Source organism: Apis florea, unplaced genomic scaffold, assembly GCF_048593485.1.
Source record: "Apis florea isolate Af1SG1 unplaced genomic scaffold, ASM4859348v1 contig_2350_pilon, whole genome shotgun sequence".
NCBI classification, from domain to species: Eukaryota; Metazoa; Arthropoda; class Insecta; order Hymenoptera; family Apidae; genus Apis; species Apis florea.
The window spans coordinates 5,115,695-5,135,754 of NW_028256565.1; the positions used below are offsets into that span (position 1 = coordinate 5,115,695).

The following is a 20,060-nucleotide window of genomic DNA, read 5'->3' on the forward strand; positions in this document are numbered from 1 at the left end:
TTTCCATTATTTATTCTTTTTGTTCATTTTACTTTTGGCATCTGAACAAAGAGAAGAGATAATATCAAACACTGATGTTGCGTATCATTATATTTCATCATTTAATTTATACTATATAAAAATGATTTTTAAATTTTTGAATATGTTGCAAATATTATATTAGTAAATATAATTTAATGAAAAAGTATTTTATTTTTAAATGCTCAATATATTATATAATACAATATATTAATTTTCATCACGAAACAAATTTATAAATTAATAGTGTATTAGTTCAAAATGAAAATTGATTCTAAATAAAATAAGTTATAAGTAAAAATCTAATAAAATAAAAAATAAATTATAAATAATATGTATAAAATGTTTTTTTCTAATTTTTTCTTAAACTTTTTCTAATATTTTGAAATAATTGCAAAATAAAAACTTATTTGTAATCGCCGCTAAAAATAAATTTTTGTAATTGTAAAAAAGATATACATAATAACATAGAATCACCAATTTGTTTCATAATAATTTACATAAATACATTTATAAAATAAAGTATTACATATACGCTTATAAAATATTTATTTTATTTCTTGTTTATAATTTTATATTGAAATTTAATTTTAATTTTAACTATTATGAACATTAGAATCTTATTCTGCAATCTAATCGGTAACATTAAGGATGATACTAAAATATATGATCTTAATACTTCGAGTATGGAATAAAAAATTGAATGTTAGATCTATTCTGTATCTTGTCTATGGTAATATCATGTCGGAAAGAGTTATATGAAATTTGAGATACTGCAATTATAAAATAAATATCTTATTTAATAAAATAGTTTAAAATAAATTATATATTTTATATGTATATAACGATATTCTTTTGTCTATTTTTTTTTGTATAGTGCAACAAATCGGCGCGAAAATGTCATGTAAAGAGTTAAAACTTTGTAAAGATTTATGACAGTGATTATTAATTAAAAAAATTTGATAAATTTTTTAGTTTTTTAAGTGATTCAAAATGAAAAAATAATAAATTGGAATAATGTATTGAATGGTTTGATAAATATCCTATATATGGATGAAGAAAAATTTTAAGGATGAAGAAATTTTAACAAAAACGAAACTTAATTTAAAATTTCTGTTACTTTAATCGTGTATGCAAAGTGTGAAAAGCACTTTTTATATTTTTATAACAATTAATTTTTTTGTAAGCTCATATCTTTATAGAATTTTAAAACAATATAATTATGTAATATAATTACATTTTTAATTAATCACTAATCTAATTTTTGCATTCAATATCATAGATATAATGGAATCTGAAAATCCTGTTATATTAGAACCGTGTGAAGAACATTCAATTTTAATTCAAACTGTAAAAAACATGGTTAATGAAAATACACGTACTGAATTAGAAAGTGAAGAAGAAGGATTCTTTGTAGTAACTGATGTTCAAGCTGAACAGCAAAATGTAATAGAAGTTTCAAATGAAGAATCAACAATAACTCAATGTGATGAACAATTTTCTTGGTCTAATTTATGCAGAATATGTGCTAATAACAATGATCATTTAATCCCAATATTTGAAGGAGAAGGTTTACAACATGATCTATGTAATAAAATACATAAATATTTACCAATATGTGTATGTATTTATTTTTTATTTTATATATAATTTTTATTCACATATAAATTATTCATATATTAAATTTATATAAAATATCTTTCATAGATAACTGAAAATGATACACTTCCATTACAATTATGTTATCACTGTGCTGCTACATTATTAGCATGGCATGAATTATTAGAAGGATGTTTGAGTGCAGAAAGAAGATTATTAGAAATGCAAGATACTTTACAAGAAAAACAGGTATATATAAAAATAATTATATATTATTTTTTAACTATTTTAGAAATGATTTAAAAAATATGTATTTTATAGGGAACAGAAGGATTAGAAACTTCTACACAAGATACAACATCTATATCTAATATAACAGAATCAGTTGTAAGTATAAAAATAATATAAATAATTTTCTTATATGTCTCAAATTATAATTTTTTTTAATTATAGCATCAGCAGCAAGAAATTGTGAAAAATGAAGTTTCAAGAGATTTAGCTATTACTGATTCAGACAGGTAATGATTTTTTTTATTTAAAAAAAGAAAAAATAAAGTTAAATAATAAGTAATAAATTAATATATTGAAGTTTATGCAGCATGTATAATGAACGTGCAGAAAATATGCCCAATATAAATAATATTAAATTTAATAAATATAATTTTCATAATATCAATTTTAATAATTATTATGTAATGAATAAAAAAATTTTTAATACATGAAACAAATATTGTTAAAAAATATTTTACATATTGACTATTTTTAATTTGAAGTATGAAACTTGGATTATTATGATTTCTTTCAATCAAAATATTTATATATAATTATACAAAAACAAGCAATTTTATAAATCTATTTATACAAATAATGAGAAAATGATATATGACTATGAAATTAAGGATTATCAAGAAAAATAATCTTAATTTTCTGAAATACCATTGATAATTGGATTAAACAAGAACAACCTTGTACATCATATAGCTGCAAATTCGAAGTCAAGTATTGACTGTTTTGCAGGTCCAGTAATATGCGAACACCATTTAGAGTGTTCCTAGATATGCAGAATATATTTTGGAAGCCATACAGAAAAAAGTTCCAGTTACAAGAAAGAAAGCCTGCAGACAATGGAGATTGCGATTCGGTATGGATTACTGTCATGAATTCAACACTTGATCAACCTAATATAATGTCTGATCAACTACAAGACAACAATGATATTATTGTAAAAGAAGAGCTTTCTCAAATATATAGTTCAAATAATTTAGAAAAATTAAAATTACATAATGAAACATATAAACCAACAGATTCTTTAAATATAAAAAATAAAAATAAAAAATTAAAAGGAAAATGTAAAATTTGTTCTAATAATACAAAAGATTTAAAGGATTCTTGTGAACATATGAAGAACAAAACTACTATCAATGTTCAAGAATCTTATCAATGCATTGAATGTGGAAAATGTTTTAAGTTAAAAGACTCCTTTCTCAGACACATGAGAATACATACAGACGAAAGACCGTTTACTTGTCATGTGTGTGGAAAACAATTTAGAGATTCTGGTGGTCTTTCTAGGCATCTAAAGGATGTACATGCAAAATTAAAAAATTTTACTTGCGATATATGTGGCAAATCTTTCGCATCGAAAGCTACGAGAGAAGATCATCGACGAACACATACTGGAGAAAGACCTTACATATGTGATTCATGCGGAAAAACATTTAAATCAAAAGCTTCTTTATATATTCATAGTAAATTGCACACAGATGAATTTCCACATCCATGTACTTATTGTAATAAGAAATTTCGTAGAAGACAGGAAATGTTAGCTCATATAACTACTCATACAGGAGAAAAAAATTATGGTTGTGACATATGTTCGAAAAGATTTCGAGTAAAATCAGAACTTGTTAGACATAAACTAATTCATTCTGAAACAAAACCTTTCATTTGTGTAGAATGTGGACTTGCTTTTCGACAAAAACGTTATTTGAATAATCATATTAAAAGCAGACATATTGAAACTTTACAATCATGCTAATATGCTATTTTATCATTTTGCTCTGCATAAATATTTCTTCGAATTTATATAAGCAGCAAACATTCAAATCTGTACATTTATTAGTTTTCCAGACAATCAGAAATATTTTTTTTATTGTATTGTAAATTGTTCATAACAGTAAATATTTAATAAATTGTAAAAAGTTTAATTACAATGAAGATAGCGATATTGATAATTGTTATAAACAGATTTAAATAGCATATTAAATGTAAAAGATTTGAATAAAATAAAGATATGCAGGATGAAAATAAAAAAATTTTTTAATTTTTTTCAGAAATGTAAAAAAATAATATATTTATGTATATAGTGTGATAACACAATCAAACAAAAATAATTACAAAGTTGCATTTAATAAATAATTCCCATTCAAAGTTTACTAAAAACAATAAAACAACAAAATTAGTTTACTAAAATCAAAAAATCAAATATCAATCAAGAAATAATAAAATGGAAAGAAATAATGAATGTGTTAAAATGGAAATTTAATTTAGTTTAGTCTTCAAAAACGAGCACAAAAAAATTCATATAAGAAAAAAATATGCGAAAAACTTGCGAAAAGTCATTTAAAAAAGTTGTTTAAATATGTAAAAGGCATCTCTGCACGTTCACGAATCATTTTATTTAAAAATCTCATAAATGTTTTTTATTTAATCAAAATTTAAAAAAAAAAAACAAGAATTAAATAACTACATTTTTGTTCATATCAAATGAAAATCCTATTCTTGCAATATCTGTGACAAATAATTTCATAGTAAAAACTACATTAATCGAATAAATGTTCATAATAATCAATACAAGATTCAATCAAGAACATTACTTGAAGAGTTACAGAAAGAATTTAACACATAAAATTTCGCATTCGATATAACATGATATCAGAATGTTTATTTTGCAGGTGGAAGGCTGAATCTGATGCTGTTATGCAAATATCAACGATCGAAAGCGAAAGTATAAACGCAGAGGAGATAGAATATATTCAATGTGCTCAATGTGATATTGTCTTCGTAAATATGAAGTACCTTATAGATCATATGAACGGCGAGCATGAAGCTCAAATGTATTATTGTCAGTATTGTAAGCTAGTGTATCATGGTCAAGAAAAAGATTTTGAATATCACGTATCGATGCATAGTAATAATTATAATAAATTAAAAAATATAGAAAATGAAATTTTAGAATGTACAAATGACACAAAAAAAGAAAATAGAGATAATGAACAAATTTCTAATATAGATGTTGAAAAGCCTTTATGTTATACTTGTAATTTATGCGAAAGAAATTTCACAAAAAAATCTGAATTAAAAAAGCATATAAACAGACATTCTGATGTCAATCGAATTCAAAATCCAGACGAGACAGAACTTGTAAATAAAGCAAAGCAAATAATTAATGATCGAATTTCTTATAAATGTGACACGTGTAAAAAGATTATATTTACAAAACGGGGATTTCTACGCCATATTCGTGTCCATTCTGATAAACGACCTTGCAAATGCGATTTATGTGGAAAGTCTTATCGTATCGAACAAGATCTCGCTAGACATATAAGAGATGTACACGAAGGATTAAAAAAATATGCTTGCGATATTTGTGGTCGTGCGTTTGCAAACAAAGGAACAAAAGATGATCATCGGAGGATTCACACCGGTGAACGTCCATACGCCTGTGAACATTGTCCAAAAATGTTTCGAACTCTGAATTCTGTTTACATTCATAATCGCGTACATACAGATTATAAACCTCATAAATGTACATATTGTGAAAAATATTTTAGAAGCAGACAAAGATTAACTCATCATGAAACTACACATACAGGTATTAAAGCTTTTGCTTGTGAAATTTGCGGTAAAACATTTTCTGTTAAAGGAGAAGTTGTGCGACACCGTGCAATACATAATGGAAAACCTTTTGACTGTAAATGCGGCATGAAATTTGGTCAAAAAAGATATTTGCGAAACCATATAAAACAACATCATAAAGAATCGTCTTCATGGTTATTAGCAGAATTATTAGGAAATAATCGAAACATAAGTTGAAAATAAAATTATATTTTAAAGAAATTTTATACAAATATCATATACGATAAAATATAAAACCAATTGATATGTTTATTTTATTTTATTATTATATAATAAATATAATTTTGTATAATTTCTAAAGATCAATTTAAAATTTAAAATCAATAATATACTTATTTCTTTTATATCTACGAAGAATCAAACTATTTTAAATTAGTTTATTATAAATGAGTTAAAATTAAGAATTTTAATAAAAAAAAAAAATTCATAGAGAATAAATATATATAATATAAAACATAGATTACATTATTATAGTTTGATTCTAAGTTAAACATTTTTTTATTGTTTAATGTATCAACAATTATACAATATTATAAAATATTAAATTATTATGAAATATTTTATTACTGTGATACGATTTCAAATTATAAATTTGTATATATGTATATCATATATAAAGTAAAATACATAAATATTATAAATGTAAATTCTAAAATAGAATAATTTTTATAATGAATATCTCAGAAAAGACACACACACACACACACACACACACACACACACACATATATATATATAAAGAAAAAGCATGCTTTTTATCTTATTATTAATTTAACAATATGTATTTTTTTTAAACTCAATAATAATAGTAAAGAATTAATATAAAAATATATATCTTTCTATAATATATAAAAATATATAGTAATATATAATATATATATATTTTTATATATTATAGATATATATATTTATATATAAAAAATATATATATATATAAAAATATACCTTTCTATAATATATAAAAATATATTGTAATATATAATATATATATTTTTATATATTATAGATATATATACATATATCTATACTATAATATTTTGTTTTAAAAGTAATGAAAATTTTGAAAACATTTAATCATCCAATAATATGTGTAATATTTCTATTTTTAATTTCTTTTTGAAAAGTTTATTTTTGCAAGTGATTAAGCATCAACTTTTTAAATTTATGTATCAACATCTGCAACATTTTACATATATATATTTTTTAATGTAATTTTTGTTACACTTAATATATATTTATTTTACCTCGTCAATAGTTTCTTGTGTATATTTTTTTTTTATGAAGGTATTTTTATTAGATTCGCTTATAAATAATTTACTCATATCAATATTTTTTATTAAAGTGTCAATATCACCTAAATTTAATTTTTTCAAATTTTTAATAAGTTGCGAGATATTTATTTTATGTTTCTAGAAATAAAAATATAACAAAAATTATTTATACATTTTTAATAAAATAATTGAATTTATATTTTTATAAATTAAAAACTTACAAAATTATTTTTTAGATTTAACTCACATTCTTTTAGAAGATTCGACATTCTTTGTCTTTCAGCTAGTTGGAATTTCTTCTTCGTTGTTTTTGTACCTCCTATTAAGCATCGTATAATGTTTTTCTTTTCAGTACTTTTCCAAGGATCATAGGCTGGTACATCTTCCTTCAATATTAAAATGTATATATAATTATATATAAATGTTCAAAATTATATAGTCAATATATACATCATGCATAGATATTCAAAATTAATATATAGAGTTAAATAGCATGCATAGTTAAATATTCAAAATAAAAAATATTTAATAATTAAAAACCTCTTTCCAGTCTGTCGTCATAGGTGCATGTAAATTTTGAACACTTTCAAGCGGAACAGTGCCTAATTGACTGGATTGAAAATTTGATGTATCAAAATTGCATGGTTTTTTTTTAATATTTCTTTTTTTTCTATAATTCTGCAATTTCATTTCTTATTATTTTTAAGTACACATAATTTTGATTAATTTTAATTATTATTATACTTTAAAACATACCTTATTAGCTGATTCATTATTTATGTCAATTGGGCATGATAGCATCGACATATTTATATTCTAAATTAATTTATTAAATGATATTTATTATTAGTAAATTTAATATTTAATAAAATATAATAATATAAAAAATTAGAGAAGAATAATTAATGAAAAAAACTTACATTTTTAATAAATCCTAAACTTTACTGAAGAGTACTTACACGTGTTCTAACTGAACGCGGAATCAATTATGGATGCTTCCTCTTCGGAAAAATATTTACACAACGCTTCCGCTAGAGGGATTTCAATTGTAACTGTAAAAAATTATAAGCATGCGCAGTTTTAGAAAATAATTATACAAAAAGAAATCATTTTTTTATTATTTTTTACATTACATTTTTTATAAAAAAATATTGTAAATTTTGTGTATCAATTTTATTATATATTTTTTGTCAATTGATTATAAATTCTGCAAATAATAATAAAATGAATAATTTGTAATGTCTGTCCATTCTCAACAAAAAATATAAATATTTTATTTATAAATATTTTATTGTAATATTTTATTTTTTATTTTTTTTTAAATAAATAAAAGAATTTTTTAATGAATAAAAGAATATATTAAATCGATAAATGTTTTTATATAGTTTGAAATAGCATATCTATAGTTAAACAACCTTGTATACATATAATATATCAAAAACTATTTATAAATGAAATACCGTCATCATTACTAAAATAAGTTGCTGGACGCAAATATTGTGATCATAATATTACGATTATAAATATCATTTAAAATACAATTCATTTTATTTTAATATTTTAATAAAAAAAAAAAATTTAAATGTATAAAAAATACTCAAACATATTTCTATGAGAAATCTTTTATCTAATTATTAATATTATGCGTGTAAATATTTTAATTAAATAACGTAAAGTTAATATAAAAATTAATAATTAAATATTTATTAATATTTATAAAATATTTATAAGCACATTTGCACTAAAAATTGTTTTTTTTTATTTTATGCATATATATATTTAATATATATATATTATATATATATTAAATAAAAAAATATATTTTTGTAAATATAAAAGTTTAATAAGTAAATGCAATATAAATATATGCATCATTTATATGTATGCAACATTTTATTATCGTTAACTTACTTTCAATTTTATTTAAATACGTCTATTGAAAATATAATAATCGAAATGTTAGTAAAGGGGTGGAAAGTCGACTAGACGAACTGACAAATATATCAGTCTTATCCCACGCAGTGTTAAAGTAAGTGGTCTACTGAAGACAACAAATCAGTCATAATATTTGCATTTATTGAATATTGAATTTATTGAATTATATCTTTTGCGTACTTTATTTTGAAATGAACTTTAAATTATATTTAAATTTATTATTATTTTTATAATTTCTTAATATAAAAAAATTATTTTCAACATTGTTTTTTGTAAAACATTAATTTTTTTATTTGAATTAATTTAATTTTTATTAAATTAATTAATAATATATTTTAATTAATTTAAATAATATAAATTTTGCCTTTTTAATAATATAATATTTTGTCTTTTTCATCATTTAATAAAAAATGATAATTTATGTTTCTTAATACTTTTTCCGATAAATAAATTATCATTTAACATTGTGGAAAAAAACTTGAAAAAACTAAAGTATGACAGTTAATAGCTATTGAATTATTTAAAAGTGTGTTCAAGATTGTCAATATGCAACGAGTTCTTAGCTTTCAAATGGCTCGTGATCTTAGCGAGTCTAGCGAATTTGTTACAAAACGTATGTGCTTTTCGTTAATATTTTCTGTCGGTTTTCTTTCTTTATTGTGCGGATTTTTACTTGGCCGCTTTGCCACGCAAAGGGCTATAGAATTTCGTGCAGAAAAGAAGCGTCTTGAATTAGCGGGAAATGGCTTAGAAAATACTGAATATCTTCAACGTTTAGTACTCGAACAATTAGAAAGAGCGCCTCTTGATACTGATTTTGAAAGGTATATTTATTCTTTTTTTTTTTTTAAATACTTAAATCTCATTGTTTATTATTTTTAAATATTTATAAAATAGGAAATGGGAATCTTTCAATTTAAAAGAAGATGATATAAGTCAAGTGAATGATATTTTATCGAATTTATCGCTTATTGAAAAAGTTGTTAAACATCAATCGTATATTATGGCTACTATTAGAGGATCTAGAGAATCAGGTAAGTTAATTTTTTTTATATTAATTTTATATAGATATAAAAGTATAAATTGTATATATTACTCACTATTAAATATTCAGATAGGTATATAATTTTATCAGTCAGTTGCGAAGGCGTCGGTGTTGCTTTGGAATTGGCAAAAATTTTTAATCAAATTCAAAAAGAATATAAATGGAAACCTCGTAGATCTCTTATTTTTTGTTTATTTTCGGGATCTTCTAACTCTTGTACAGAAATATTATCTAATTTTATGCCTCATAAAATTGTGGCTTATATTGTAGTACACCATCAAGCTTTGCAAGGTTTGTTATGATAAATAAATTAAGGATTATTAATTTTTAACATATTTCAACAAATTTCAGGTAAAGGTCATTTTATTGTATCTGGATCAGATATAGTACAATCTATGGTTCTAGAATCTGCTAATATTGTAAAAAAATGGTTTTCTTATAACAATCAATTATTGTCTTTAAATAATATACCTTATAATATTACAACTTCCCGACTAGCTTTAGATATACCTCATGCAGTATTATCTTTTATGGTAAATAATAGCATTAAATACAAAATTTAAGAAAGAATTTTTATTACATTTTTTTATATTTCTAGAATAATGATATTACATATAATGAAAATCATCATGAAAGAGAAATACGTAAAATAATAATAGCACAAATACTTGCTCAAACTATTTGGAGATTCTCTGAATGTTTAATAATAAAATGGAACCCAAATTATTTCAATGAAACTGCCTTTAAAGCATTAGAATCTATAAACCATATTGATTTGTTAGAACATAAAGGTACGAAATATATCAATACTTCATGTTTTATAATTTTAAATAAAAATTTTTTTTTTAGAAAAAGTACAAAAAACCTTGGATAAATTGTTAATTAATATTAAAATTTTAAATGAAAAGATTGATACAATTGACAACATTAAGTATGTAATATATTCACAAATTATTATATAAAATTTCTATATGTTTATATGTATATTAACATTTCAGAAACATAAAGAATCTATCCTTTTTTTTTGTTATAGCACTCTTGACACAAGAATATTAAATGATTTATTGATGGATTTGGATAGAATTCTTCTATGTCCTGATAAACAGTATCAATCTAAAACTGATTGGATAAAATTCTTTAAATTGAATCATGAGCCTTTTAACATAATCCTAATGCATATTAATGAGATCATAAAATGTTATGAAAATGCTATACAATTTTTACAAGATCAATAGAAAAAATATAAAAATATAAAAGCTTAGACTTGAAATTTTTTTTACAATGACTGTGGTAATATTCAATAATTATCACTGATATTTTTTAACATGTTTATCTTATATAGTTTAATTTTTTTGTTTACAAGTTCTTATTTTTTTCATTTTTATATTATTACAAATGATATATTAATATTTATACATATATAAGTACAAAACATATATTATTTTTGCCTGTGATAAATTAGATTATTTTAAATTAATGTATGTTTCCTATACCATATCTTATTTCTCTTTCGAATTGTGAAGCATCAAGTGTTCCTTCAATAGCTTTACAGTTTGGATTAAATACAGAATAAGCACTAATTTCACCTGGTTTTTTTGGTCTGGATCGAGTATTTAAACAAATAAATATTAATGTAGATACAATAAAATATATTGCTCCAAATTCATATTCAATTGCAATTATATATAAGATAGCCCATAGAAGAAAATACAGTAGATATGTTACTATTCTTAATATTGTACATTGTGATTGGTTTTCAGAATCATCTGAATAAGTACTTTCCATATCTTGATTCTCCTGCAAGAATTTAATTATATTGATCTATTGTATAAATTACGCAATAAATATTATTTTAATTATTTTTTATATAATAAACATATTTTTTGTAGTATTATTTGATATTATTGACATATAAAAATATGTTCAATTATCGTAATAATATTTAAAGAACTGTATACGTCATGAATAACATAACCTTACTTTAATATCATTTAATGGTGTTGTTGCCAAAATATCTTCAGCTGATTTATTTCCATTCCACGGTAAGATAGTTTGTATCACATTCTTAATAGATTTTGTCATTTGTTCTCTATATTTCTGGCGTCTGTAAATGTCAAGTCTATCTCTTATGTTACTTCCAACCATGTTAAATACAGTGATTTTTTTCTATCCAATACATAACTTTATGTTAATTCGCAATTCGATATATAATATACATTATTTTACAAAATGATTGGTTGCTTATTATAATTGCATTAAACATTATTTTTGGTCCATATATAGAAAGATTTCTTTGGAATGTAACTATTATTGCGATATGGACTAAAGTTGATTAAACGAAGTTTGTCTAATATATATTTGAATTTATTGAATTTGTCTAATATATATTTGTCTGTAATATATATTTGAATTTATTTTGCAAAATAGAATGAGTTAATATTATATTAAACAAATAAGATTTAATAAGTCTTTTAAGTTGAAAAATCTTTTTAAATATCTTTTTAAGTAGTATCAATGGAGAACCGAGATAAACATACAACACAATCTGATTCTAAGATTAATGTTAAACTATTGAATGGACTAGATACTCGGTTATATGTCGCAATTGATTTCGGAGCTTCTTTCATTATTTCCGGAATTTTGGCAATCATATTTAGAAGTATGACTGCGCCGCTAGAAAGGATTAAATTGATTTTACAAACACAGGCGAGTAGCTGTCAAATAGGAATTCAGAAACGAGCTCCATATACTGGTGTTTTAAATGCATTTATTAGAATACCTAAGGAACAAGGATTCTTATCTTTATGGCGCGGAAATCTCCTCAATGTTTGTCGATATTTTCCAGCTCAAGCGATTCATTTTTCCTTTTATAACATATATTACGAAATTTTTCGAAGAGTTCGTTCAAAAGATTATTAATAAAATTTATTTTTTTACCAATTTTTTTTTAATATTACATCTGTAAATTAGATAATATTACGCAGATAATTCCATCGGGGACTTACAGTCACATCATTTTGCCATTTTTGACCGGTGGTTCTGTCGGTGCCACTTCCACCATGATACTCTATCCCCTTAATTTCTGCAATACACGAATAAGCGTAGATGTCGGCGATGACAAGATTATTAAGAGGGAATTTTTCAATCTAAAAGATTGCTTAACGAAAGTTTATAAGAACGATGGTTATAGAGGTTTTTATCAAGGATCGTTCTACATGGCGATCGCGCACTCCTCGTACAGGTTTTATAGTAGTAATACTTAAGAATATTAAGTAAAAGTATGTTATTAAGTAAAACTAAAATAATACTTAACAATAGTACTTAATTTTATTATCAATTGTGAATTCAAATATATTAATATGTTTATTGAATGAATTTGTTTTAATTTAATTTCTTATATCTTTTAATTTAATATCTTTTGAATTATTGTTATAACTATTTTAAAAGAATTCGATCGATATTTTTGATTTTATTAAATAATTGTTCAAATAAATAAATACAATAGAATGAAATAACAATAGCAATAAATTAGCAATAAATATAATTCTATTCTTATAATTTGACAATTTAGATTAAAAATTTAGACTAAACTTTGTAGGTCTGTTTACTTTGGTGGTTATACAATTGGTAAACGAATATATTTGAGTAATTCTTTACAAGATGATAAAAGTTCTCATACAGTAACTGTACCATTCTTAGTATCCTTGTTACTTGCACAATTATCATCTTGGTGCGCGATAGTTGTAGCTTATCCTTTTGATACATTGGCCAGACAAAAAATGCTTTGGAGCGGACGTAGTGCAATTGAATATCCGCCAATGCGACATGTGGTTAGTAGAAAATTGTAAAATAATTTTAACGAATATTTTATTTAATAAATAAGATTCTTTCGTATTTTATTAGATGAATAATATTATAGCAAAAGATGGCCTATTTGGTTTTTATAAAGGCGTACAAGCTAATTTAATGACAACTATTTGCGGATCTTCAGTATTGGTTACATATGATATTATTAAGTTCCGCTTTGATAAGCTAATGGAGTCGTATTCCAAAGGTACATTGCACATTATTAATAATTTCAATAAGATTACTCTTTAAAAATTATATTTTTTAGGATAAATTCAAGATTTGAAAATGATTAAGAAAGTTGGATATATAAAAAGATATGAAAGATAAATTTGAAATTATAAATTATTGCATTCTATATATATTTAAAATAAGCTTAACCAGCTTTACATAAATACATAATTGTGGAAAAAAATAAATAATTATATAAGATTATTTATGTTTATATAAATTTTATAAGATTATATAATATATTTATACAATCAATTGTATTTTCATTTAAAATTATTTTAATATTTTTATATATTGACTTGATATCATATAGTATATATGTTTGAAAAAAATGTTAAAAAATAAAGAATTTTTTATAAATGATAATTAAAAAATTTATAAAAAAAATTACAATGACAATACAATATCAATTTAATGTTGTAAATTCAATGATATCTTTATTTTGTTAGACACTATCTAAGGCCAATAAGCATGCGTATCATTTTCTAGAACTTTGATATATGATGAAATTTAGTCTGAATATATAGTTATGTCATATTTATTTATTGTATCAAATATTTTCGAATTAGAAACAATATAATGTGGAACATCAAAGAATTTTTTTTTTTCTCATTTAATCTTTATTTTTATGTTTTAATAATCTTTCACATTCTGTCTTATATTATGAAACATGTATTTTTGTAACTAATTGTTTCCCAGAGATTTTTGCCATATCTATATTATATATCAATATTATGTATCAATTAGAAAAATATATATGTATGTTTCAGACCTTGATTCAACGTTTACGTTCAGTGACAGAAATAGTATAACAAATCATTCTCAATAGAAATCTCGCACTGATAACATCGTACTGTGACACGTGGAGCGCTCAATTTTAAATATGCTGCACGTGGAAAATCATATTGATAATCATAAGGAAAGTGGCATGGATCACTTAAGAAATAACATTTGTAACAATTGTATAACCACTGAAAATGTTCGTGAAAGTCATGTACTTGTTCTTTATACTGGCGGTACTATTGGCATGATTAGAAATGAAAATGGAGGTAATACTTTTTTCTTTCCTATATAAAATTAAAATTGAAACCATCTAATTAGAAATACGAAGGTAACACGATTTTTTTTTACAGTTCTTGTACCTAAACCAAACGCTTTTGTGAAAAAATTACGAAATTATCCACATATGTACGATCGAGAATACACGGAAAAACGATTTGGATCGATGGGACCGCTGGTACTTCCGTAAGTATAAAACCAATCAATAATAAATTTCAATATATATTTCGAATTATAATGTATATATATCTATATATATATTTTAAGAATGACTGCAACGGATAGTAGACGTGTCATTTATAATGTATTAGAATATTCACCACTCTGTGATTCTAGTAACATGACTATGGACGATTGGATACACATTGCTAATGATATTAAGGTAAAATATAAATTATATATATATGTACATAAGTTATATACATATATAAAAAGCAGAAACTATAAATATGGCCTAATCAGAAGCCATATAATGTATATGTATCTATAGTATACATACATATACATATACATATATTAAAATGGAAAACTCGTTTCGGGAATGTATGTAAATGAATGAAAAAAATGTGAACGTCCATAAACGAAATTAGAATATATATGTAAAGTCTTTGATATTGTAAATTAAGTTTTTTAAGTTATTATTTTTTAATTTTTTAATAATTTAAAAAAAAATTTACGTTTAATATAATTTTCATCGTTTTAGCAATCTTACGAATATTTTGATGGATTCATTGTTCTACATGGAACGGACACATTAAGTTATACAGCATCTGCTTTATCTTTTATGCTTGAATCTCTGGGTAAAATAGTTATTTTAACTGGCTCTCAAGTTCCAATTTTTGACAGCAGAAGCGATGGTTTGGACAACTTCCTTTCATCTCTAATAATAGCCGCAAATCATAACATACCGGAAGTATGCGTATTCTTCGGAACGAATTTGATGAGAGGAAATCGTACTTGCAAAATATCGGCCACCTCATTCGAAGCGTTCGATTCACCGAATTTCCCACTTTTGGCCAAGGCCAACATCAATATAGAAGGTTAGCAGCTGACCCAATTACAGGATGCAATTCACTTAATTGACTGTGGTTTTATTTTCGAGTGGATCGTTTGCTTTCATGAAATATTCTCTCATCCATTAAGTAGAAGTGTAAATGCAAAGAAATAGTTATCAAAATATTTAAAAAGTGAGAGTAAGTAGTACTTATGTATACGTACTACTGATTGTATGCAGTAATATTAACATGTTTATGTGTATGTGTTAATTTATTGCGGCATGCACGTTTTGCTACAAACTATCATTAAAGTGCTAATGTAACTGCTGTTGTTATAAAGCAAATACATTAGCGTATATGTAATATATGCCGTATACGAATGTAGTTTAAGAATGTCTTTAATATCGTTTACGTGTATTTTATCAATGTCATTATAATGAATGTCTGCATTACAGTGAATTATCGAACAATATTTCGACCGTGTACATTAGAAAAGTTTTATGTACATACATCTTTGAATAGAAATGTTGGATTGATTCGAATATTTCCAAGTATGACCACGGATTTGGTAAAAACATTTTTACAACCCCCTATTGAAGGTGTTGTGTTGCAATCTTATGGAACAGGAAATGTTCCTTCAAATCGAGAAGATATAATTAAAGAATTGTCCGCAGCTACGAAACGCGGAGTTATCATCGTTAATATTACACAATGTTCAACGGGCCATGTTTCAAATTTGTATGAACCTTCCAAATTTCTTTACGATGCTGGTACAGTATACGGTTGAAATTAAATATATAAAAAAATTAATGAATTAATTATATTAAAAAAAAAAAAATGTATAGTTCAAAATTGAGAAACGAATAAAAAAGAAATTATTTCATATTTGAAAAAAACTCTAAAAAAATTTTTAGGTATAATATCAGGTTTCGATATGACACCTGAAGCTGCGTTGACTAAACTCGCTTACGTACTGTCAAAGGAAGAATGGGATATGCAAACGAAACTCGAAATGATGCAAACGAATCTACGCGGAGAATTAACTGCAGGACGACCTCCACATCTCGAAGATTTAGATCTAGTGGAGGCCGTTGCAAGATCTTTAAAAATCTCTTCGACGGCAGAATATCAAGAATTGGGATCAATTCTTTTTCCTGCGATGTTAAATGCCGCCGTGCGAAGTCGCGACATAATAAAACTCGAAGCCTTGAAAACATATGTAAATATATATAATTGGCATATTTTTTTCTACAAAAATTTGATTTTTTTTTTAAAAAATCAGTATATACGTACATATAATATTATTTCTTAGGGCGCAGATATTTCGCAACAAAATGCAGACGGTCGCACAGCTTTACATATTGCTTGTTGTGAAGGTGATTTAAATATTGTTCGCTGTCTTTTACGAATGGGTGCAAACGTTCATATCAAAGATCGATTTAATCGCACTCCTCTTACTGATGCGATAGAATTTGATCATCATGAGGTACAATATCATTCCAACGTTATACTTTTTGTTCGAAAAAAGAATTTCAACGGATTTTTTATTTTAATTTTCTAGATTATTAAAATTCTAATGCAGTGCGGTGCACATTTACACGGAAACGCATGCATAATAGGGGAGAAAATGTGTATTGCGGCAACCACTGGAAACGTGAAACGTTTAAAATCGTATCAATTGGCAAACGCGCTACTCTCGCAGAAAGATTTTTCTGGAAGAACCCCATTACATTTCGCAGCGCTGCATAATAGAACACAAGTTATCAAATTCTTAATGGAATACAACGTAGATATGATATGTTTTGATAAAATGAATCAATCGCCGTATGATCTCGCCATAGCAGCTGGTTCCACAGAAGCAGCGATATTGTTATCTCCTCCGAAATTATCTGACGAATTGAATTCACCGAATTAATTATAATTACCAACTATAGTTGTACAGTATATAACTATAGTTACTAATTATAGTAAAAAAATCTCGAAATGAAAGTAAAATAATTGCTAGCTCGTAGTTCGCTATAATACATAAATAGTATAAAATGAATATCTATTTTTGTATTTGTATTCGCGTTCTAATTCAAATAATACGATGACAATTCTATGACGAGCAGCAATATTTTTTTATACTATAATTGCAAAAACAACATACCACGAAAATACGTTAATTTGTCACAAAAGCATCGTTAAGCATTAAGCATACAATAGTTTAACAAAAAGTGAAAGTTTCAAAATAATGATGATTACAGCTGGATCGCGTAGCAGTGCACGCGAAGATATTTCATAGTAGGTGAGTTAAAATAATAACGTATTTCCTTATATTATGAACTAGAGGAGTAAAAATCTCTGAAAAATTTTTTAAATTATAAACAAAAATATTTTTTTTTATATTTATCCAACAATAAAATATATTTTATATCATTATACTATTCCAAACTCGTCCATGATAGTTTTTAGAAATTTTGGTGTTATTAAACACTCCTTATAAGTATAAGCACAATCATGATTTCCTTTCCGTCCGGTAATCACAGCATCTTGAATAATTGTACCATTTGTGATGTCTTTGAACCAATTATGACTGTATGAATATTAAAATATTTTCATAATATTAAATTTTTTACTTTTTTTTCTTTCCAATTTTAATAATACCTTGATAATCCATCAATTATTTTGTCCGCACTTGTTGGATTCTCTGAATGCGTAGCCACTGAAACGATCGAACAAACAATACGTTGCATACACGGAGCCACATAATTGTTGCCAAAAATCATTTCGTTAATAGTGTTTCCCATTTCTAACCATTGGCCATTATCCATTGATCCTTTTGGGCATAAAAATAAAATATGAAAACAAATAAAGAAAGTAAATTTAAATATAGGGAATCGATATCATTTACTTACGGTAATTAAATTCTGGATGCGGTTTTGAGAATAATGGCGAAACTACGCTAAACAGAGTGGTAATTAATCCAACGATTCCAAGAGATTTCGTATTAACATTGAGCAATGACGGAATTTCACCGTTCTCCTTTATTTTGTGTTCAAAAGGTATCGAAATAAAAGGAATAGTTACCGTCCAATCAATCTTTAGCAATTATAAAGAAAAGAAACAATAATTTTTATTTATTTGGATAAAATTATTAAAATTATTAACAATTGTTTATTAAATCTTACACTGAGTTTCTCTTGATCTGAATCGAAAGATATCAATCCACCACTTGGATATTTTCCAAATTTACTATTACCATGAGTTCTTGAACTTTTTACCTTTCTATTAACGTTCTCCTTCGAGATAGAAAAATGTAAAAGACACAATAACAACGCAATAGCATGATTAAACGAATTTTTCATGATTATCCCACTAAAAATAATTTGATATCAACTACAGATAATTCAAAAAAATTATTAGAAGTAAAAATTTTTTGTTATACTTACCGTAGAGTTGGTAAATCAACTAATTGAAGTGCACACAGGAATACGTATGACGATTGCTTGATCCTTGCTGGCAGTTTTTGTATAAGAGTCAGCCCCTCTTGTCAAGTAGGAAATTCTATTTTCACGAGTAGAATTAACGAACCTAAAAGAAACTTCTAAGTTAAATTACTGTCACATAGTCATAGCTGTTATACTGGTCATCGTCACGCCTAATTCCGCAAATTCGCGCATACGTGTAATTACATTTGCACTTACGATTCATCATTCTCACAAAAGTCATTTCATGTAAATTCAATGAAAATTCAATGAAAATTTTCACTCTCTCTATATATATATATATATAGAAATATTTTCATTCATGGATTGCTATTTGATTAAAATTAAAGTGAAAGTTAGTATCATATAACGATTGAGAAACACTGGAAACATTTTTTAATTTATGTGTGCATTCATATGTGAGGTTTGTTAGTGTATGCATACAACTTTCGTGAATTTTCCAGAGCAACGTGCAGAACGAATTCCTTGTCTCAAAATCAAATGGACGACGAATGCATAGCCGCGAGACTGACATATGATATCCCAATTTCCCGAAGTTTCTGCGATTTTTAATAAACAAAATATCAAAAGATATTCTTTTTTTTATTATTGAAATTTAAATATATATTGCAAATATCACAAAAATTAGAACGATAACATATTGTATAATATCTTG

At 24.6% G+C, this 20,060-nt stretch overlaps 7 protein-coding genes across 13 annotated transcripts; 4 read left to right on the forward strand and 3 right to left on the reverse strand.

Annotated features, from left to right (window-relative positions):
- Positions 1–732: 732 nt before the first annotated feature.
- Positions 733–5,835, forward strand: LOC100864648 (uncharacterized). Of its 2 annotated transcripts, none has more exons than XM_003696400.4 (6): positions 733–1,200; positions 1,301–1,638; positions 1,726–1,866; positions 1,939–2,004; positions 2,071–2,135; positions 4,572–5,835. In XM_003696400.4, exons 2-6 carry the CDS (start codon positions 1,306–1,308, stop codon positions 5,710–5,712), a joined length of 1,746 nt encoding a protein of 581 aa, XP_003696448.1. In that variant the 5' UTR covers positions 733–1,200; positions 1,301–1,305; the 3' UTR covers positions 5,713–5,835. The 2 variants fall into 2 exon arrangements, with proteins under 2 accessions (XP_003696448.1, XP_012345898.1); XM_012490444.3 differs by lacking the exon at positions 4,572–5,835 and adding an exon at positions 2,635–3,932.
- Positions 5,709–8,846, reverse strand: LOC100864767 (uncharacterized). 2 transcript variants are annotated; one of them, XM_086904523.1, is made up of 7 exons: positions 8,718–8,846; positions 7,766–7,858; positions 7,563–7,622; positions 7,347–7,484; positions 7,028–7,192; positions 6,780–6,944; positions 5,709–6,711 (listed from the first exon to the last, which is right to left on the reverse strand). In XM_086904523.1, the coding sequence occupies exons 3-7, from the start codon at positions 7,611–7,613 to the stop codon at positions 6,661–6,663; spliced, it is 570 nt and encodes a 189-aa protein (XP_086760649.1). In that variant the 5' UTR covers positions 7,614–7,622; positions 7,766–7,858; positions 8,718–8,846; the 3' UTR covers positions 5,709–6,660. The 2 variants fall into 2 exon arrangements, with proteins under 2 accessions (XP_086760649.1, XP_012345912.2); XM_012490458.3 differs by lacking the exon at positions 8,718–8,846 and having other exon boundaries at positions 7,727–7,858.
- Positions 8,847–11,047, forward strand: LOC100866781 (aminopeptidase NAALADL1). 3 transcript variants are annotated; one of them, XM_086904516.1, is made up of 7 exons: positions 8,847–9,565; positions 9,639–9,775; positions 9,856–10,077; positions 10,138–10,319; positions 10,385–10,577; positions 10,636–10,717; positions 10,785–11,047. In XM_086904516.1, the coding sequence occupies exons 1-7, from the start codon at positions 9,288–9,290 to the stop codon at positions 10,840–10,842; spliced, it is 1,152 nt and encodes a 383-aa protein (XP_086760642.1). In that variant the 5' UTR covers positions 8,847–9,287; the 3' UTR covers positions 10,843–11,047. The 3 variants fall into 3 exon arrangements, with proteins under 3 accessions (XP_086760642.1, XP_012345899.2, XP_086760643.1); XM_012490445.3 differs by having other exon boundaries at positions 10,820–11,047; XM_086904517.1 differs by having other exon boundaries at positions 10,285–10,319; positions 10,820–11,047.
- Positions 11,048–11,102: 55 nt separating this feature from the next.
- On the reverse strand, positions 11,103–12,356 carry Saysd1 (SAYSVFN motif domain containing 1). The gene is made up of 2 exons (XM_003696720.4): positions 11,767–12,356; positions 11,103–11,583 (listed from the first exon to the last, which is right to left on the reverse strand). Exons 1-2 carry the CDS (start codon positions 11,929–11,931, stop codon positions 11,260–11,262), a joined length of 489 nt encoding a protein of 162 aa, XP_003696768.1. The 5' UTR covers positions 11,932–12,356; the 3' UTR covers positions 11,103–11,259.
- Positions 11,545–14,773, forward strand: LOC105736269 (ADP/ATP translocase 3). 3 transcript variants are annotated; one of them, XM_086904520.1, is made up of 6 exons: positions 11,545–11,828; positions 12,293–12,684; positions 12,771–13,027; positions 13,385–13,616; positions 13,690–13,840; positions 14,634–14,773. In XM_086904520.1, the coding sequence occupies exons 2-6, from the start codon at positions 12,301–12,303 to the stop codon at positions 14,690–14,692; spliced, it is 1,083 nt and encodes a 360-aa protein (XP_086760646.1). In that variant the 5' UTR covers positions 11,545–11,828; positions 12,293–12,300; the 3' UTR covers positions 14,693–14,773. The 3 variants fall into 3 exon arrangements, with proteins under 3 accessions (XP_086760646.1, XP_086760645.1, XP_086760647.1); XM_086904519.1 differs by having other exon boundaries at positions 12,296–12,684; XM_086904521.1 differs by lacking the exon at positions 14,634–14,773 and adding an exon at positions 13,901–14,114 and having other exon boundaries at positions 12,296–12,684.
- On the forward strand, positions 14,747–18,527 carry LOC100866662 (L-asparaginase). The gene is made up of 8 exons (XM_031918425.2): positions 14,747–14,912; positions 14,997–15,108; positions 15,190–15,304; positions 15,626–15,962; positions 16,373–16,687; positions 16,832–17,136; positions 17,230–17,403; positions 17,479–18,527. Exons 1-8 carry the CDS (start codon positions 14,747–14,749, stop codon positions 17,830–17,832), a joined length of 1,878 nt encoding a protein of 625 aa, XP_031774285.1. The 3' UTR covers positions 17,833–18,527.
- Positions 17,130–19,601, reverse strand: LOC105736336 (uncharacterized). The gene is made up of 5 exons (XM_012490454.3): positions 19,349–19,601; positions 19,088–19,274; positions 18,815–18,998; positions 18,564–18,735; positions 17,130–18,492 (listed from the first exon to the last, which is right to left on the reverse strand). The coding sequence occupies exons 2-5, from the start codon at positions 19,262–19,264 to the stop codon at positions 18,336–18,338; spliced, it is 690 nt and encodes a 229-aa protein (XP_012345908.1). The 5' UTR covers positions 19,265–19,274; positions 19,349–19,601; the 3' UTR covers positions 17,130–18,335.
- Positions 19,602–20,060: the final 459 nt, after the last annotated feature.

Excerpts from the sequence above, each read along its gene's own strand:
- Saysd1 (XM_003696720.4), bottom strand. The coding sequence starts at position 11,931 with ATGGTTGGAAGTAACATAAGAGATAGACTTGACATTTACAGACGCCAG. Across the intron at positions 11,584-11,766 it reads CACCATTAAATGATATTAAA|GAGAATCAAGATATGGAAAG; the intron begins GTAAGGTTATGT and ends AAATTCTTGCAG.
- LOC100864648 (XM_003696400.4), top strand. The coding sequence starts at position 1,306 with ATGGAATCTGAAAATCCTGTTATATTAGAACCGTGTGAAGAACATTCA. Across the intron at positions 1,639-1,725 it reads ATAAATATTTACCAATATGT|ATAACTGAAAATGATACACT; the intron begins GTATGTATTTAT and ends TATCTTTCATAG. Across the intron at positions 2,005-2,070 it reads CTAATATAACAGAATCAGTT|CATCAGCAGCAAGAAATTGT; the intron begins GTAAGTATAAAA and ends TTTTAATTATAG.
- LOC105736269 (XM_086904520.1), top strand. The coding sequence starts at position 12,301 with ATGGAGAACCGAGATAAACATACAACACAATCTGATTCTAAGATTAAT. Across the intron at positions 13,028-13,384 it reads ATCGCGCACTCCTCGTACAG|GTCTGTTTACTTTGGTGGTT; the intron begins GTTTTATAGTAG and ends TAAACTTTGTAG. Across the intron at positions 13,617-13,689 it reads ATCCGCCAATGCGACATGTG|ATGAATAATATTATAGCAAA; the intron begins GTTAGTAGAAAA and ends GTATTTTATTAG.
- LOC100864767 (XM_086904523.1), bottom strand. The coding sequence starts at position 7,613 with ATGTCGATGCTATCATGCCCAATTGACATAAATAATGAATCAGCTAAT. Across the intron at positions 7,485-7,562 it reads ATAATGAATCAGCTAATAAG|AATTATAGAAAAAAAAGAAA; the intron begins GTATGTTTTAAA and ends ATGAAATTGCAG. Across the intron at positions 6,712-6,779 it reads CACAAGAAACTATTGACGAG|ATGTTGATACATAAATTTAA; the intron begins GTAAAATAAATA and ends AAAATGTTGCAG.
- LOC105736336 (XM_012490454.3), bottom strand. The coding sequence starts at position 19,264 with ATGAAAAATTCGTTTAATCATGCTATTGCGTTGTTATTGTGTCTTTTA. Across the intron at positions 18,999-19,087 it reads CAGATCAAGAGAAACTCAGT|ATTGATTGGACGGTAACTAT; the intron begins GTAAGATTTAAT and ends TAATTGCTAAAG. Across the intron at positions 18,736-18,814 it reads GCATCCAGAATTTAATTACC|GATCAATGGATAATGGCCAA; the intron begins GTAAGTAAATGA and ends TATGCCCAAAAG.
- LOC100866662 (XM_031918425.2), top strand. The coding sequence starts at position 14,747 with ATGCTGCACGTGGAAAATCATATTGATAATCATAAGGAAAGTGGCATG. Across the intron at positions 15,963-16,372 it reads GGCCAACATCAATATAGAAG|TGAATTATCGAACAATATTT; the intron begins GTTAGCAGCTGA and ends TCTGCATTACAG. Across the intron at positions 17,404-17,478 it reads TAGAATTTGATCATCATGAG|ATTATTAAAATTCTAATGCA; the intron begins GTACAATATCAT and ends TTAATTTTCTAG.
- LOC100866781 (XM_012490445.3), top strand. The coding sequence starts at position 9,288 with ATGCAACGAGTTCTTAGCTTTCAAATGGCTCGTGATCTTAGCGAGTCT. Across the intron at positions 9,776-9,855 it reads TAGAGGATCTAGAGAATCAG|ATAGGTATATAATTTTATCA; the intron begins GTAAGTTAATTT and ends TTAAATATTCAG. Across the intron at positions 10,320-10,384 it reads ATGCAGTATTATCTTTTATG|AATAATGATATTACATATAA; the intron begins GTAAATAATAGC and ends TTATATTTCTAG.